The 16,578-nt window shown below is 49.6% G+C and overlaps 1 protein-coding gene across 1 annotated transcript; it reads left to right on the top strand.

Moving 5' to 3' along the window:
* Positions 1 to 1,781: 1,781 nt before the first annotated feature.
* Positions 1,782 to 15,368, top strand: PLAUR (plasminogen activator, urokinase receptor). Its single transcript, XM_043996310.1, has 7 exons — positions 1,782 to 1,872; positions 3,167 to 3,280; positions 10,511 to 10,654; positions 11,295 to 11,447; positions 11,706 to 11,840; positions 12,261 to 12,407; positions 13,611 to 15,368. Exons 1-7 carry the CDS (start codon positions 1,821 to 1,823, stop codon positions 13,865 to 13,867), a joined length of 1,002 nt encoding a protein of 333 aa, XP_043852245.1. The 5' UTR covers positions 1,782 to 1,820; the 3' UTR covers positions 13,868 to 15,368.
* Positions 15,369 to 16,578: the final 1,210 nt, after the last annotated feature.

The raw sequence follows: 16,578 nt of genomic DNA, 5'->3' as shown, positions 1-16,578 counted from the left end.
CAACTGGAGGGGGCCAGATTAGGAGTGGTCTCACGAAGAAGGAGGTATATGGTAGGAGTTGCCAAGGAAGCCAATGATGCCATAAGAGGTAAGGAGAGAGGGGATTCCCCTCCCTGCAAAGGCACAGAGACGGAGAAGAAATGTCACATGAGGGGTAGGGACAGGCTATGCGCCTCTATTTCTTGACCTTTCTCTGTGTGTGTCCATCTGTCTCTGTCCTCTGTGTGTCTCTGTCCCAAGTGGACAAGGAGCGGTGGGGAATGGACTGCAAGGGAGGAGAGATTTGGAGATAGAGGAACAGGGTCTGGGCGACACATGCCTGGTCTGGAATAGCCTAAACTGAGGTCACTTCCTGGGATGGGGAAGGGGGGGGAACTCTGAGAGCCAGAGACCTGACTCAGACTCTGGTACCACACCCTACCTGATAGCCATCCATATAGGGACGGAGTCTCAGCTCCGGGATGTATCTGTTCCTCTTTCTCTCAATGTCTACCTCTTCCTGTAAATTTCTCTCTCTCTTAAGGGCTGTCCCATTAGGGCTTGGAATCGGAGTCCCTTAGGTGGCTGGGGTGGAGCTGGCCCAGCCCTGTGTGAGTCAGTCACTCAGCCTGGGGCCTTGATGCCTTTCCTAACTGTGTGGGACTGTAGGTCCCAAGCTCATCACAATCTTCAGGATGGAGAGAAAGAGGCTGAGAAACAGAGACACAAGTGGAGACAGATGGAGAGACCTGGGGAGAGACAGAGATATGGAGAAAGATATGGGGGAAACAGACTGAGAATGATGGGAGAGAGACAGAGAGAGAAAAAACGACAGATTGCATAGACACTGAGAGATATGGAAAGACAGACTGAGATACATAGACACAGGGAAGGGAGGAAGAAGGGAATAAACACTTATGTGTCAGGCACTGTGCTAAGCACCATACAAATATCTCACTTTAAGGCTCAGGGTAGGTACTTTTATTATCCCCATTTTACAGTTGATGAAACTGAGGCAAAGGGGTTAATTGATTTGCACAGGTTCACACAGCTAGGATTGTGTCTGAGGCTAGATTTGAACTCAGGTCTTCCTGATTCTAGGCCCAGCACCCTATCCACTGAACTACCTAGAGCTGCCTAGCGAACACAGGGAGAAATAGACTAAGAAATGGCAAGTTAGATGGAGAAAGACTGAGAGACATGGAAGGAAAAATGAGGAGAGGGAGGGAGGAGGAGAAGAAGAAGAATTAGAAGAACAACAAGAAGAACAACAAGAAGAAAAGAAGGAAGTGGTAATGGAGGTGGTGGTGGTAGTAGTCGTAGTCGTGGTCAGCCTGGGAAACAGAAATAGTGACACACATGGAGCTTAAGATGGAGGAGACAGGCTGAGACAAGGAAAGAAGGGACAGGTGAAAGCAGATTGAGATAAGGTAAAAAGAAATACAAGGGGAAATAGACACAGGTGGAGAGAGGGAGAAAGAAGAACACGGAGAGGAAAAGACGGCCTAAAAGATGGGGAAAGAAACCTAGGGAGACAGAGATGCTGAGCAATAGGGAGCAAAAGACAGAGACAGGTAGAGTCTGATAGATGGAAAGAGAAAGACTGAGATACGGGTAGAGACAAACATGGAATGAGGAACACACGAAGACAGGCGGATGAAGCTACGGGGAAAGACACCAGAGAGCCAAAGAATTAGCCGGGGGGGGGGGGGGGGGGGGGGGGGGGGGCGGGCGGGAGGAGTCCCTGGAGTAATTTTGAAACCTCCCTCAAGGGGTGGGAACAAATCAATCCTGTCTCAGCGGGGCTGTAGAGAGACAGAAGAGTTCACAGCTCGCTGGACATGAGGGCGCTGACCCTGTGTCTCCTCTTGCTGGCTGCTGCCCAGGCTCAAGGTAGGGGACCCAGAGGACTCTGGAAAGGGGATACTGGAGTTGGGGAGAAGCGGAAAAGTAAGGCAGGGAGAAAAATCGCCTATTTTCCATTCTTCTTCCGAGGAAGACCCTAGAGAACAAACTAAGAGGCATATGAAGAAATAGAGAGGGGAACAAGGGAGGGAAAGGGGAAGAGAGGGAAGTAGAGACAGACACTGGGGCCCTCATTCAGGGTCTCACTTTGCTCGCCTGAAAAATAAAGGACTCATAAGATCCTAGATCTGGGATTGTAAGGACCGTCGGGGGCCGTCTAGTCCTTATTTTACAAGCGAGGAAACTGAGGCCGGGGGAGAGAAGCGACTTATCAGGGTTGTCACAGGGTTGTCACAGGGTTGTCCCTGGGCGTTGGGTGTTGGATGTTGGATTTCTAGCTCAGGCAGAGTCTGACATACTCGGAGAATCAAGGCTGGCAGCGACGCTTAGCCATAGGGAGAGATGGAGAAGGGGATTTGGGGAGGAGGCTGAAACCGACCGACGCGGGGAGGCCGAGGCCAAGTCCCGGAGAGAGCTTGAGACGTGAGGGCCCCGAGAGAGTCTGGAGGGGGACGGAAGGCTGGTTCTCTCACCCCAGGTGCATCCTCCCCGGCTCCACTTCCCCTAGCCCACCTTCGATTCGGATGTGAGGTCGAAGTTGAGAAAGCCGAGATGGAGGAACTTAGTCAAGCGGGGAGGGAAGGGAGGAAAGGAAATAGCCACCGGGGGAGAGGCGATGAGTAACCGAAGGGAAACGCGGCTAGAGGGATGAGTAAAGCATTAGTGGGGGCCCCACAGTGCTGGGGGGCAGGGAGAAATCGCTGGGGGGTGGTCGGGAAGGGACCTGGATACCACGCGGACTGAGGGGAAGGAGGGGCTGGAATAGGGCGCCGATGGGGTGGTTTGGGGAGGGGATAGAATACGGGCGGGGTGGGTCTGGGAGAGGAGAGAGCTCAAGTGAGGGACGCTGAGCCGGGGGCAGGGATAGATCGCAGGAGAGAAGCCACGTGTAGGGGCAGGGATGACACCTGGGGGGGGGGGGGACAACGGGAGGACGGGGAGGGAGAGCCAGGGGGGCGGTGGGGAGGGGGTAGTGACTTCCGGGGAGGCGGAGAGCTCCCGAGGGGCAAAGACAAAGTGGGGGAAACAATGGAATGTGGGGGAGGAGACAGAATCCGAAACTTGACGAGAGCTAGCCCGGGACCAACCCGAGAGCCGCGGACGGGGCATTCCCGGTAGTCCGAGTGCCTACCTCACCGACCTCACCCCCTTGGTTCCGCAGTATCCTCGGGCTTGCGTTGTTACCATTGCGAGAGTCACGGGGAGTGCACGATCGAGACGTGCCTCCCAGGGCAGGAGTTGTGCCGAACCACCGTATACTATAACCGCTGGAAAGGTGAGAGCTGGGACCCCTGCCAAGCTGGCCTCTTCCCTCGCTCGAGGGTGATGAGGAGGGCGGGCACTTGTCTCTAGAAGGCCCCTGTGAAGCAGAGAAAGGTGTGATCGTCGAATCCAACACACACCCCATTTGACACTGGGAAATTGAGAAATTCTCCCAGGGCCCTTAGCCTATCTGCGAGGCTTCGAAGACCTGCCCAAGGTTACAAAGCCAGTTAGATACAGAGCCAGAACGTCAAAGGCTTTGAACGAAGAATCCAGTTACCTTGCAAAGTCCAGAGGAGATGAAAATATGGGGGTGGGGGTGGGGAGAACGGGACGGAGCCACGCTGAGGACCAGCTCAGTTTGGACCAGCCCGTGGGCTTCGTTTTGTGACGGGTCCACTATTAGGAAAGGGAAAGTCGACTGGAATCGCCCTGAGGGTAGGGAAAAGCTTTAACTCTACTGGTCTTTTCAAGTGGCGCAGGGCCCTTTAAAAAAAAAGTGTCTAGCTGTGTGACCCTCAGCAAGTCACTTAACCCTCATTGCCCTGGGGGGGGGGGGGGAAGTGGTGTCGACACTGGAAGACTTCTCATCCTACATATGGGGAAACTGAGGCCTGAAGAGGAGAAGGGGGTTTTTTGTTTTGTTTTCAGGGCAGTGAGAGTTAAGTGACTTGCTCAGTCACACAGCTAATAAGTGTCAAATGTATGTCTGAGGCTGGATTTGAACTGAGGTGGTCCTGAATCCAGGGCCATTGCTTTATCCACTGTGCTACCTAGCTGCCCCTGAAGAAAAGGGTTTTTGCCAGATGTCACACAGCTCCCCCCAATGGGAGGAGCTAGAATCTGAACTCAGGTCTTTGCACTCCAATTGTCTAACTTGTCTCAGAAAATGGGATGATTCCTTGCCAACGCTGACCCCTCCACACCTGTGTCTTGAGCCTACCCTCTTCTCCGTGACCGGTCTCCATCCTTGATTTTCTTATCTTCAATCACTGTTCCCTCCCTCTCACCTGGATTCCTCCCTTTGGTATGTAAACACCAGGTTACAAAACCATAACATGTTTGACCTAGAACGTTTAGAAAGGAATTGACTCAGCTGTGAATTCATTTTAAGCTTGCAAAGCACTTTGCAAATATCTCATTTATTTCCCCAACAACCTTGGGAGAAAGGTGCTATTATTATCCCCATTTTACAGATGAGGAAAATGTGGCACAGAAAGGTTAAGTGACTTGCCCAGGATCACACAGCTGGAAAAATGTCTTCCTCGCGTCTTCCTGAATGTCCAGTACTCCATCCATAGTGCCACCTAGTGTCCTCAGAACAAAACAGCATGTACACAGATAAAGGAAAAACAATGTAGCCCAAAGTCATTTCAGGGGTTCAAGGAGAACGTTAACAATGCGGGGGCTGTGGGGTGGGGACAGGGGAAGCTTCTTATAGGAGGCAGCCTTGAAGGCCACTGAGAGATTTGGAGAGGCAGAGATGAGGAAGTGTCCCCACCCCCCACCCCCACCCCAGACCTAGAGGCCAGCAAGTGCAGAAGGCGCCTATAATTTCCACCTCCTCTAACTCATGCAGCAATTCTTCAGGGCCAGGCTAGCAAGCTGCTTCCCAGACTTCTCATCTATTTCTGCCTTCTGTCCTGATGGTCTATATATGGCCAACTCACTTCTGTTTTCTGTTTCAGCCTCTTAATCTCCATTCAGAAGTGCTCCCTCTTGCTTTTCCCTCCCCCTCTCCGATGTTTCCTCACCACTTAGTACAGAGTCTTGCATACAGTGGGTGTTTAATAAATGCTTGTTGACTGACCCAGTGTCCCCAGAGGCAGTCTATCCCACTAAGGAATGCTTAATAGTTAGGAGGTTTTTCTTTGGGAGCTGGTCTTCCTCCTGGTTCTGCCCTGTGGGGCCACACAGAACAAACTTAAATTCCTACTTGACCCAGACACTTGACCAAGACTTCTCTTCTCCAGGCTAACCACCCCAGGGTCCAACAATCCTCCCAGTTCCTTTTTGTTTTTCTTTTTTTAGTTCCTTTTGATCTCAGATGTCAGGGACTCAGTTGCTGGAGGAGGTGCCCAAAATGTGGTCTCCATTAAGGGTGGGACCATCACCTCCCAGAATCCCATGGGCTTCTGTGGCTGCCACCTCACAACAATGACTCATCTTGCCCTGGCAAGACACCCCCCCCCCAGATGCTTGGCAGACAAAAGCTCGTCTGACCAAGCTCCCTCCAACCTAAACTTAGCTGGGGTTTTTTGTCTCCATGTGTAACTCTTTACAGCTGTCTTTGCTAAATGCCATAGAGTTCGCTGTGGTCCAGTGTCTGTGGACTCGTGGATTTAGGCATCTCAGAGGTCACCTCATTTTAGAGATGAGGAAACTGAGGCCCTTTGTGGGAAGTGACTTGGCCAATATCTCACAGTTAATGGACAGCAGAAGCAGGATTCAAACCCAGTTCTACTGATGCCAAATCTACTGCTTTTCCCACCATATCACACAGATGGTCAAGGTCTTTGGGGATTCTCATTGTCATTGAGGCAACTAGGATTGGGCAGGGGATGAAGCACCCAGCCTGGAGTCTGGAGTTCAAATCCCACCTCATACTCTTCCTAGCTGTGTGACCTTGGCCAAGTCACTTAACCTCTGCCTGCCTTATTTTCTTCATTTGTGAAGTGAGGATATTAATAGCCCCTACCTCCCAGAGTTGTTATGAGAAACAAATGAGATAATATTGGTAAAGTGCCAACTAGATACTAGCTGTTATACCTTATGTTAGCATCCTGTTGTTAGCATGAACATACCATACATCCCTTTATCAAAACATAGCCAGGGGGCAGCTAGGTAGCACAGTGGATAAAGCACCGGCCCTGGAGTCAGGAGGACCTGAGTTCAAATCTGACCTCAGACACTTGACGCTTACAAGTTGTGTGACCTTGGGCAAGTCACTTAACCCTCATTGCCCCACCCCACCCCCAAAAAAGCATAACCAGGGTGTGAGGGGACTTATGATTTGTTACACTAGGTCCCTCCTGTGGAACATGCAACTTGATGAAAGGACATGGTAAACAAATCAGAGGTTCCCCCTCAGTACCACCCCTACACAAGGCATTGGTAACAATACTAAACAGCACAAGGCCAAGAACAGATCCCTGGGGGATTTCACTGGAGACCTCCTGCTGGGTGGACACCAAGCCGTTAATGACAAATCAATGGATCTAGCTGTTTTAATCAGTTCCAATTCATCTCCACAGCCCTCTGATAAACCAGCTACCTCTAAGGAGTGTTGCAGTACCTTTCCCTTCCCTGGTCAGCCCTCCTCATTGCCTCGATTCCCAGTTCCCAACAGATGCAGGATGCCCACCAGTGGTGGGATGATGCCTCGCACATCCCCACCTCTACAGGGTTCCCCAGAGCCCCGTCTCACTCTAACCTTTGGACCCACTATCCTGTTGGTGGGGGACTATCTGCCTCGCCTCTGCTCCCCAGGATGCTCTGGGCCTTGTCATCAGCCTTCCTACTTTTCTACCTCACTTTTCCATCTGCCTTGAGCCAAACATGAAATAGAAGCCCTCCCCCATAGTTTGTCTCCCCCCATTAGAAAGGGATCTCTTTGAGAGCAAGTACTGCCTCATTTTTCTTATGTGCATCCCTATGGCTTAGCACAGTGCATTCAGTAAATACTTTTCCATTTTCAGAGTTACCTCGTCAAGCATTTTGCTGAAAGTCTAGGTGAGCTACCCTTAATGCCTTCCTTTGATCTCTCAATTTAGTAACCCTGTCAAAAAAAGTCGAGGAAGTCAGCCTTTGGTGAGTTCCCGGTCTTGTGGAAACCACCCTTGTGATAACAGCTCTTTCTAAATGTTCCCTAGCTTAGCATCACAGGCAAGGTCATGGGCCTACAGTTTGCAGATTCCAGTTTTTCAAAACCTGGGAGCGACTTTTGCCCTTCCCTGGACCTGGGCACCTCACTCTTCTCCACCATCTTTCGTTTTTTGTTTTGTTTTTGTTTTGTTTCATTTTTTTGGTGAGGCAATTGGGGTTAAGTGACTTGCCCAGGGTCACACAGCTAGTAAGTGTCAAGTGTCTGAGGCTGGATTTGAACTCAGGTCCTCTTGAATCCAGGGCTGGTGCTCTATCCACTGTGCCACCTAGCTGCCCCTTCTCCACCATCTTTCAAAGATCCCAGGCAGTGAGCAGCTGGGCCATCCCACCAGACATTCTATTCCATATTTGAAGTTATTGTTCATCTCAGCCAGGAAATTTGGCTTCCTCAGGGGTAGCTAGTTTCTCTCTTCCAGTCTCCTTATTATTCTTGGGCACAAACTTTCATTTTCAGTCTGTCCTTTGTAGTCCAGAGGGGGTACTCCTTAGGAATTCCTCTTGGGGCAGCTAGGTGGTGCAGTGGGGCAATGAGGGTTAAGTGACTTGCTCAGAGTCACACAGCTAGTAAGTGCCAAGTGTCTGAGGCTGGATTTGAACTCAGGTCCTCCACCTAGCTGCCCTGGGGGTGCTCCTTAACAAAGAAAACTGGCCATATCTAAACTGAGTGGCCCTACTTGCATTGTGTTGTTAATTACCATGACCCCATCCATCCATCCTGGACTGCTGTCCTCCTATTTCTTCTTTAATATCTATCCTCCCCTGCCGTATAGTGCCCCCCCATTTTATTTATTTTTCAATGAACAAGGATTTATTTTCTCCCCTTCCTACCCTCCCCTGAAGGTAAAAAAGAAAGAAAACTCTCATAATAAATATTAATAGCCAAGCAAAACGAATTCCTAGGTTGTCTACGCCCTCAAAATGTATGTCTTCTTTCAGCATCTTGAACCCTTGCCCTCTCTGTTAGGAGGTGGGTATCACCTTTGTGAGGACCAAATCTTTTTACCACACCTTCATCATCAGTCCTCCAGAGTCTCTCTCGGTTTCTCACTGTGTTGATCAAAGTACTGAAGTCTTTCAAAGTTTTGTTCTTACTCTGTTGTTGTTATTTCTCAATTGTTCTCCTGGCTCTGCTCCCTTCACTCTGCGTAAATTCATAGAAATCTTCCCAGGATTCTTAGTACCCATATCCACACACAACCACCTTCCTTTCTTTTTTTTTTTTTTTTTTTTTGCGGGGCAATTGGGGTTAAGTGACTTGCCCAGGGTCACACAGCTAGTAAGTGTCAAGTGTCTGAGGCCGGATTTGAACTCAGGTACTCCTGAATCCAGGGCCGGTGCTTTATCCACTGCGCCACCTAGCCGCCCCAACCACCTTCCTTTCATGGATCAACTCATTAATGTGTCATTTGATCCCTTCATGGTCACCAACTGTGTCGTTTGAAATATTGGGGGGAAGCCTGTCCCTGTTCTAAGTTACTGGGGAAGTTAGCTGGGGTTTCTAATATATTGCTACTTTTACATTAAAGGCTATTGCACCAATTTGTGGCATTCAGCATTTATTAAATCATGTTAAATGTTAGTAGAGAGAGAACACGTGGCTCTGAATTAGAGTTCAGAAGCCCTACGTTACCTAGCTAGAGAGGAGATCTCGGGGACGAGTGGCTGCCTCCTTCAGTATCTCAGCCTAAGAGAGAGGAAGCTTCTTGCGAACCATAGGAGAGGCAACCCTTACACACTGTTCAAAGCTAATTGGCTAGCATCATTCAGATCTATTGGTTTACTGGACCTGGGGGTGATCCATATTAAAATGAGCTTTACCTGCTGAGCTCAAGGTTAGAGCCTTTGCTCTGAGGGTACAGGCTTTAAGGTAGGTGTGATTTCTACTGTCTACTGAGTTAATCAGATCTCTAATTCTACTGACTCTGGGCTGGCTCTTGAGAAACCAACCAGAGTTACTGAGTGTGTGTGTGTGTGGGGGGTGTCTCTGGGTCCCCTATTCCTAGAAATCCAAGAAGCCACTTTCCCCATAGTCCATCTCTCCCCTGTAGAAGAAGAGCTTCCCACCCATGACATGACTCTGAGTATCCATTTGACCCTCCCTTTCTCCTATGTCATGTCTTCCCACCATCTTGGCACGGGTCAGGATTCTCCTTTGTCTCTTCAAATCTCTCCTTCTTTGTTCTGACCTTAAAGTCCTGGTTTCATTTTCCTTCTGGAGTTTTTTATTCATCCTGGTCACCCACCTTTAATCAGCAGTTAGCAAGTTCTAGTCAAACCTGAGGTGAAGGTCAGAATTGATGTCCCAGAATGGCCCAGGGAGGTATTTGACCTGAGTAAGGGGTTGGGAGATGTGAGTAAAGACCCATTTTATAACCTGGCTTGAACCCTTTCCTGGGTCTGGGCCCCAGTTTCCACCCCTAACCCTCCCACACACACACACACACACAAACACACATTCTTCTTTCCTCCCCCAATGAATAGGTTTGATGAATCATTTCCACAAATATTTATTAAGCATTTCTAGTGTGGACAGAGCCCATGCACAGAGATATGGATTCTAGGTAGAACACTGCCCCAGCCCTCATGGAATTCACAGTTCAGGAAGCCAAGGAGACATTTATTTATTAGACGTTTGTGAAACCCTGCTGTGGGCTGAGACTTGTGCTCAGCTCTGAGGAAGACACTAAAATTTGTAAGATACCCCCCTCCCCTTGTGTTTAGTAAGAAAAGAAGACATTTATTCATCTGGTGGTACAGTGGATGGAGCTTGGGACCTAGATTTGGCAAGACCAGAGTTCAAACCTGGCCTAGGGAACTTCCTAGCTGTGTCACCCTCACTGAACCTCTCTGTGCCTCAGTTTCCTCATCTGCAAAATGGGGATAATGGATGATAGCACCTCCCAGAAGAGCTGTGAGGTTCAAATGAGATATTAGGAAAGTGGGGCAGCTAGGTGGCGCAGTGGGTAGAAAACCGGCCCTGGAGTCAGGAGTACCTGAGTTCAAATCTGATCTCAGACACTTAACACTTACTAGCTGTGTGACCCTGTGCAAGTCACTTAACCCCAAATGCCTCACTTTAAAAAAAAAAAAAGAGATATTAGGAAAGTGCTTTGCCAACCTTAAAGTGCTGTATAAATTCTAGTTATTATTATTATCCTACCACTATTTATTAAACACCTACTGTGTGCAGAGCACTATACCTGCCATGGGCTCTGCCCTCAGAGAAGTAAGTGAAGGATGGAAAGCCCAGTGACTGAACGCCAGTGTCCTCTGGGTCAGCTACCAGGAGGCACCTGGGCTCTAGGGAGCTGAGGAGGTCCAGCAAGGACTCAGGAGGCCCTCTGTGCATCCCCCACAGGAGGCCAGGAGCTGGAGGTGGTGGTGAGGGGCTGTGCTGTGACCGGGAAAGACAACAGCTCCATGTCCTACCGAACAAGCCAGGAGATAATCATGCTGAAGGAGACCGTGTGTGACTTTGACCTCTGCAACCACCCAGATGCCCGTGAGTGGGACCCTGACCTGAGCCAGAAGGGATCTTACAGGGCAGGGAGGGAACCTAGAGACTGTCAGAGCTGGGAGGGACCATAAAACATGGAACAGCAGGACCTAGAGGGACCTTGGAACCTAGAACATAAATGGCCAAAGTTGAGGAGGACCTGAGAACCTAGAAAGCCTGAGCTGGGAAGGACCTTAGAAGGACAAATAAAGATTGTCAGAGCTGGAAGGAACCTTAGAACATGGAACGGTAGAATTGGAGGGAACCTTAGCACCTAGAATATAGGTTTGAAAAAGCCTTAGGGTGGAGAAGGCCGGCAGGAAAGCTACCAAACATATACATTCAGAGCTTGCTGTGGCTGGGGGGTACGAGGTGTTAGGGGAGGTCTGTTGAAGGTGTTTTCCCCGGGCGGACAGAGCTTCAGAATGTCCTTGAATAATGGAAGGCCCATGAGAAGGGAAGGGCCATGGAGAGCTCAGGGGGGGACCCTCAGGATGGAGGGCAAGCCCGGAAGGACAAGGGTGGGCGCAGCTTCTAGGTCGGAAGTCATCCGTTCTACCTCTCTCTGTCCTCATTGCTCTGTCTCTACTCTCTCCCCTCCACCTGGGGCCAGGAGAGTCACCCTCTTCCCCTCCCTCCAATTCAGGTCCCTCCCCTACTTTCCCTGGGGCTCGGCGCCTTGAGTGTGAATCCTGTGCTTCCTCTGACCAGAGCTGTGAACGAGGCCGGACCCTGACCCTTCGCTGCCCAGACCCCACAGACCAGTGCTTGGAGCGGATCACACAAAGCGGCCCTGAAGGTGAAGGCAGCTCCTGCCTCCTCCCCAAGTGAACCCCTCATCAGGGCATCTCCCTAACCACCTTCTCCTTCATTCTCCCTGCCTGAGTGTCCCCCATCACTGCCCCTCCTGAGTGTCCCCATCACTGCCTCCTAGTGTCCCCCATCACTGTCCCCCTAGAGTCCCCCATCACTGTCCCTCCCAAGTATTCCCTATCGATGCCCCTCCTGAGCATCTCTCCTACCCATTACTGCCCCTCCCACCGTGTGGTCTCAACAGCGGGCCCTTTGGACGAGCGCTATGTTCGCGGCTGTGGGAGTTTTCCTGACTGCCCAGGTCCTACAGGCTTCCACAACAATGACACTTTTCTCTTCCTGAGATGCTGCAACCACAGCCAGTGTATCAGTGGCCCAGGTGAGAGAAGGGAGGGAAGGCAAGAGGGAGGAGGGAGGAAGAGAGTGGGAGGAAGGAGGAGGATGGGAGGAGGGAGGAAGATGTGAGGAGGGAGGAGGAAAGGAGGAGAGTAGGAGGAGGGAAGGAGGAAGAAGAGAAGAGGGAGGAGGGAGGGAGGAGGAGGGTGGGAGGAGAGAGGAGGATGGGAGGAGGAGGGAAAGAGGAAGAAGAGAAGAGGGAGGAGGAGGATGGGAAGAGGGAGGAGGGAAGGAGAAGGTAGAGAAGAGGGAGGAGGGAGGAAGGTCGAGCTGGCCTAGGTCATTGCAGGGTATGAATAGCATGTGGAGGGGAGGGACAGGCCCTGAGAGACTTAGGGATTTCACTTCTGGAGGGCTGGAGAACCCGTCTGATCTCCTTCCCCTCTCCCTCATTGCGCACCAGTGATGAAACTCTCAGACCTTCCCCTCAATGAACTTCAGTGTCACAGCTGTGAGGGCAATGGGACCCATGGCTGCTCCCCAGAAGAGACAGCCGTCACTGCCTGTCGGGGCCCCATGAATAGGTGCTTTGAAGCCACAGGCACTCACCGTAAGGACCCCCACCCCTGGGGATGGGGAGAGAGTAGCCGGGAAAGGGGACATGAAGGACACAGGGTCAAAGGGCAGGGAAAACCCTTGGAGATCTCCCAGTATAAACCTTTCATTACAAGATGGGGAAACTGAGTTAGGGATTCCTATGGGGGTAGGGAGTAACTTCTTATGGGTAAAGGGGAGGGCGACACATCCTATGGGCTGAGATTGACCAGAGTGGAAGGAAGAGTTAGAGACCGTCCAGTTCAGTGGACACTGTGCCAGGCTTTTCATCAGGAAGACCTCGATTCGTCCAGTTTCTGCCTCACAGACTTCCCAGCTGTGTGACCCTCATCCACCTCCCCTGTGAAGTGAGGACCGGACCCCTAAGGGGCTGGGATCCTTTGAGGCTTAGAGATAGACAGAATCAAAGAACTTGAGACTGAGAAAGGACAGAAGCCACTGCCTAGTCCAGTGCATCACCTGAATCATGCGAAGTGAGGATCTCCTAGAGAGGAATGGATGATGGGGGCTAGTGAGAACCCCCCAACACACACCTACTCACCCACTCACACAAACCCACATACACATACACTCTCACACAGCCACACTCAAGTACATTCCCATATCCATCCTTACACCCTCTCACACTCTTACACCCCCAAATATACTCACAGTATATTCACACACTCTAATACATACACACTATCACACATTATCACATACTCACATAGCCACACTCACACCCACAACACTCTCATACACACAAATACACATTCCCACACACACTGTCAGACTCTCTCTCTCTCTCTCTCTCATACACACACACACACACTGTCAGACTCTCTCTCACACACACAGTCAGACTCTCTCTCTCTCTCATACACACACACACACACTGTCAGACTCTCTCTCACACACACACACTGTCAGACTCTCTTTCTCTCTCTCACACACACACACACACACACTGTCAGACTCTCTCTTTCTCTCTCTCTCTCTCTCACTCACACACACACACACACACACACACACACACACTCCCACTTTTTCCATCCCAAGGCACAGGGCACCTGGGAATCCCAAGCTGGTCCCAAGTTCAGGGCACTGTCCATGGAAGATCATACCCAGGTAGCTACAGGCACAGGATGAGCCCAGGGCAAAATCAGGCCCAACCCTGACCCCCTCTTTTTCCCTTTCTTCTCCCTCCACTCTGCCACAGAACACTGGGGTCCTGGCTACACTGTCCGAGGCTGTGTGGCCCCCACCTGGTGCGAGACCCCGCATCTGACTGCCACCTTTTTCGATCTGACCGAGCCAGAAATCTTCTGCTGCTACAGCAATGAGTGCAATGAAGCGACTCGAGATGCCAAACCCCGAAAAAATGGGGCAGGACTCAGTCTTCTCCCTGGCCCTCTCACCCTCAGCCTGTTTCTGATGCTGGTGACCATGAACTTGATCCCTGCCAAGGTTGCCTGATCCAGCCCCATCCTGCTCCCCACCCCACCTTCCCATCATAATTTAATATTTTATATGTGACAGAAGGTTTTGTATGGATTGTAGAGTCTAAACCCCCTCATCTGCCTTCAGTCCTAGCCCTGTCTAGATAAAAGGCCAGGGCCCAGAGAAGAGGAAAAAGACTGGATGGGGCCTAGAGTGCTAGAATCAGGTCTGCCTGGTGGTCCTTAATGGGCTCTCCCTGAGGCTGGCTCTATCCCTTCCAAGGGCACTACCCCTCCGAAATGGAGCGTGATGCTTGGAAGAGAGAGGACTACATTTCCCACGATGCCTCGGGAAATGAGGCCCAGACTGCACCTTCCATGAATCAGTGGTGAAGGACTAGGACTACACCTCCCATGATGCTCTGGGAGAGGACTCCCCCTTGCAAGGAACTTCAATATCTTAGCTTTTTAAGGGACCTTTCAGAAGCCCTGTCATCCAACCTATTCTTGAACAAGAGTAGTATCCAACGAGTGACCATCCAGCTCAACCTTTGTTTGACTGCACCCATTTAGACCCAACCTCCTGCCTTTCAAGGCACACAGGCAATGAGCATTTATTAAGTGCTTACTGTGTGCCTAAATGCTGGGGATAGAAATACAAGAAGAAAGAACCAGAGTCCCTGTCCTCAGTGAGCTTATATTCTAATGGGGGAAGACGATACTTAAAAGTAGCTATCGAGAAGAAGGAAGGTGCCCAGTCCAGAGATCTGAGGGAAAGGGGCAGCTAGGTGGCACAATGGATAGAGCACCAGCCCTGGATTCAGGAGGACCTGAGTTCAAATCCGGCCTCAGACACTTGACACTTATTGGTTGTGTGACCCTGGGCAAGTCACTTAACCCAATTGCCTCACCAAAAAAAAAAAAGAAGAAGAAGAAGGCAATGAAGCCATCTCCAGAACGGAGGCACTGGCAAGGGGCTCGCCAATGGGAGTCCTCATTCCACTCTGGAACAGCTCCCGTTCTGAGCATGTTCCTCTTTGTAACTGGTTCTGCCTTCTTGGCCATGGCATCCCTTCAGAGAATTAGAGACACTTCTTGTGCCTCTCTAGGTCTTCCTCTCTCCAGGGTCTTCACCATCCTACAGCACTGTCTTTCTTAAATGTGGTACCACAAGAGTGGCATGACCTGGACAGTTCGGAGGAACACTCCCCCTCTTCCTGGAAGCTATGCCCTCTCAGGCCAGCCCAGGAACAATTAGCCCCCCCTCATATTTATGATTCATATTGAACTTGCAGGCCCCTGAAAACCCTTGTTTGTTTTTTAACAAACCCTAACCAAGCCCTCTCCTCTTTTTGTCCTTGTGAAGTTGATTTTTTTTTACTTCATTTTTTAATTTCTCTCTGCAATCCACTTCCTGAATCTCAGGACTTTTTTTTTAAATATATATGTATTTATTGAATATTTTATTTTCCCTCATGACATGTAAGAACAATTTTTACATTATTTTTTTAAATTGTTGAGTTCCAAGTTCTCTCCTTCCCCTCCTCCCTCATTAAGAAGGCAAGCAATTTGATATGGGTTATATTTGTGCAGTCATGCAAAACATTTCCATATAAATCATGTGAAGGAAAACACAGGCAAAAAAAAAAACCAATAAGAAAAATAAAGCAAAAAGTATGCTTTAATCTGCATTCAGACTTGTGTTATTTAAAATTCTAAATGTGGGTTCTAATCTGTCCCCCCAGTTTTGGGGGGAAACCGCCTAAAAAATCACTGATAAATGAATTTAGGTTTTTTAAGGGTTTATTGAAAGATAGTAAAAGAAAGAGAAAGATTGAGAACAGATTTCCTATAACCTGGCAATCCTCACCTTCCTAAGTTCCCCCTTCTGAAGTCTTCTGCCACCATGACCTCTCGCACCAAAAAGCCCCTGAAACCTTTCCCCAGCGTCTGCTTCCTGCTTCATGTTCCCCTCCCAGAAATGGGAGGTTCTTCAAGCTGATTGGCTAGTGTCATTCAAATTCATTGGCTCACTGGACCTGAAGGTGGTCTTGATGTAAAGTTCAAAGTTTTTAGCTTCTGAAAACAATTACTTTCTTAAGTACCCTTAAGTACCAGCCAGATGTGCTTACAATTTAGTAAGCAGTCAACAGCCTTATCCAATTCAATCAGTTTAACTCAGTCTCCAGGTGGGCCCCTGAGTATCTGCTAAATCTCATCTATCACATTCCATTATCTTGACACAGACTCCATCAGTTCTTTCTCTAGAGGTGGATAGCATTTTTCATCAAAAGTCCTTTGGAATTGGGGGCAGCTAGGTGGCACAATGGATAAAAGCACCAGCCCTGGATTCAGGTAGACCTAAGTTCAAATCTGACCTCAGACACTTGACACTTACTAGCTGTGTGACCCCTGGGCAAGTCACTTAACCCTCATTGCCCTGTTCCCCCCCCCCCCAAAAAAAAAGTCCTTCAGCATTGTCTTAGATCATTGTATTGCTGAGAATAGCCAAGTCATTCACAGTTGATCATCCTTTACAATATTGCTATTAGGTACAATGTTTTCCTGGTTCTGCTCATATCAGTTCATGTAAATCTTCCCAGGTTTTTCTGAAAGCATCCTGCTCATCCTTTCTTATAGCACAATACTATTTCATCATAATCATATACAACAACTTATTCAGGGGGCAGCTAGGTGGCACAGTGGATAAAGCACCAGTCCTGGATTCAGGAGGACCTGAGTTCAAAT

This window comes from Dromiciops gliroides, chromosome 3 (genome assembly GCF_019393635.1).
Source record: "Dromiciops gliroides isolate mDroGli1 chromosome 3, mDroGli1.pri, whole genome shotgun sequence".
In the NCBI taxonomy this organism is placed as follows: Eukaryota; Metazoa; Chordata; class Mammalia; order Microbiotheria; family Microbiotheriidae; genus Dromiciops; species Dromiciops gliroides.
The sequence above is the reverse complement of the archived record's forward strand: the minus strand, read 5'-3'. Positions and strand labels throughout refer to the sequence as shown.

Coding starts and splice junctions, on each gene's coding strand:
- PLAUR (XM_043996310.1), top strand. CDS start 1,821: ATGAGGGCGCTGACCCTGTGTCTCCTCTTGCTGGCTGCTGCCCAGGCT. Junction 3,281..10,510: donor ATACTATAACCGCTGGAAAG/GTGAGAGCTGGG, acceptor CATCCCCCACAG/GAGGCCAGGAGCTGGAGGTG. Junction 12,408..13,610: donor TGAAGCCACAGGCACTCACC/GTAAGGACCCCC, acceptor ACTCTGCCACAG/AACACTGGGGTCCTGGCTAC.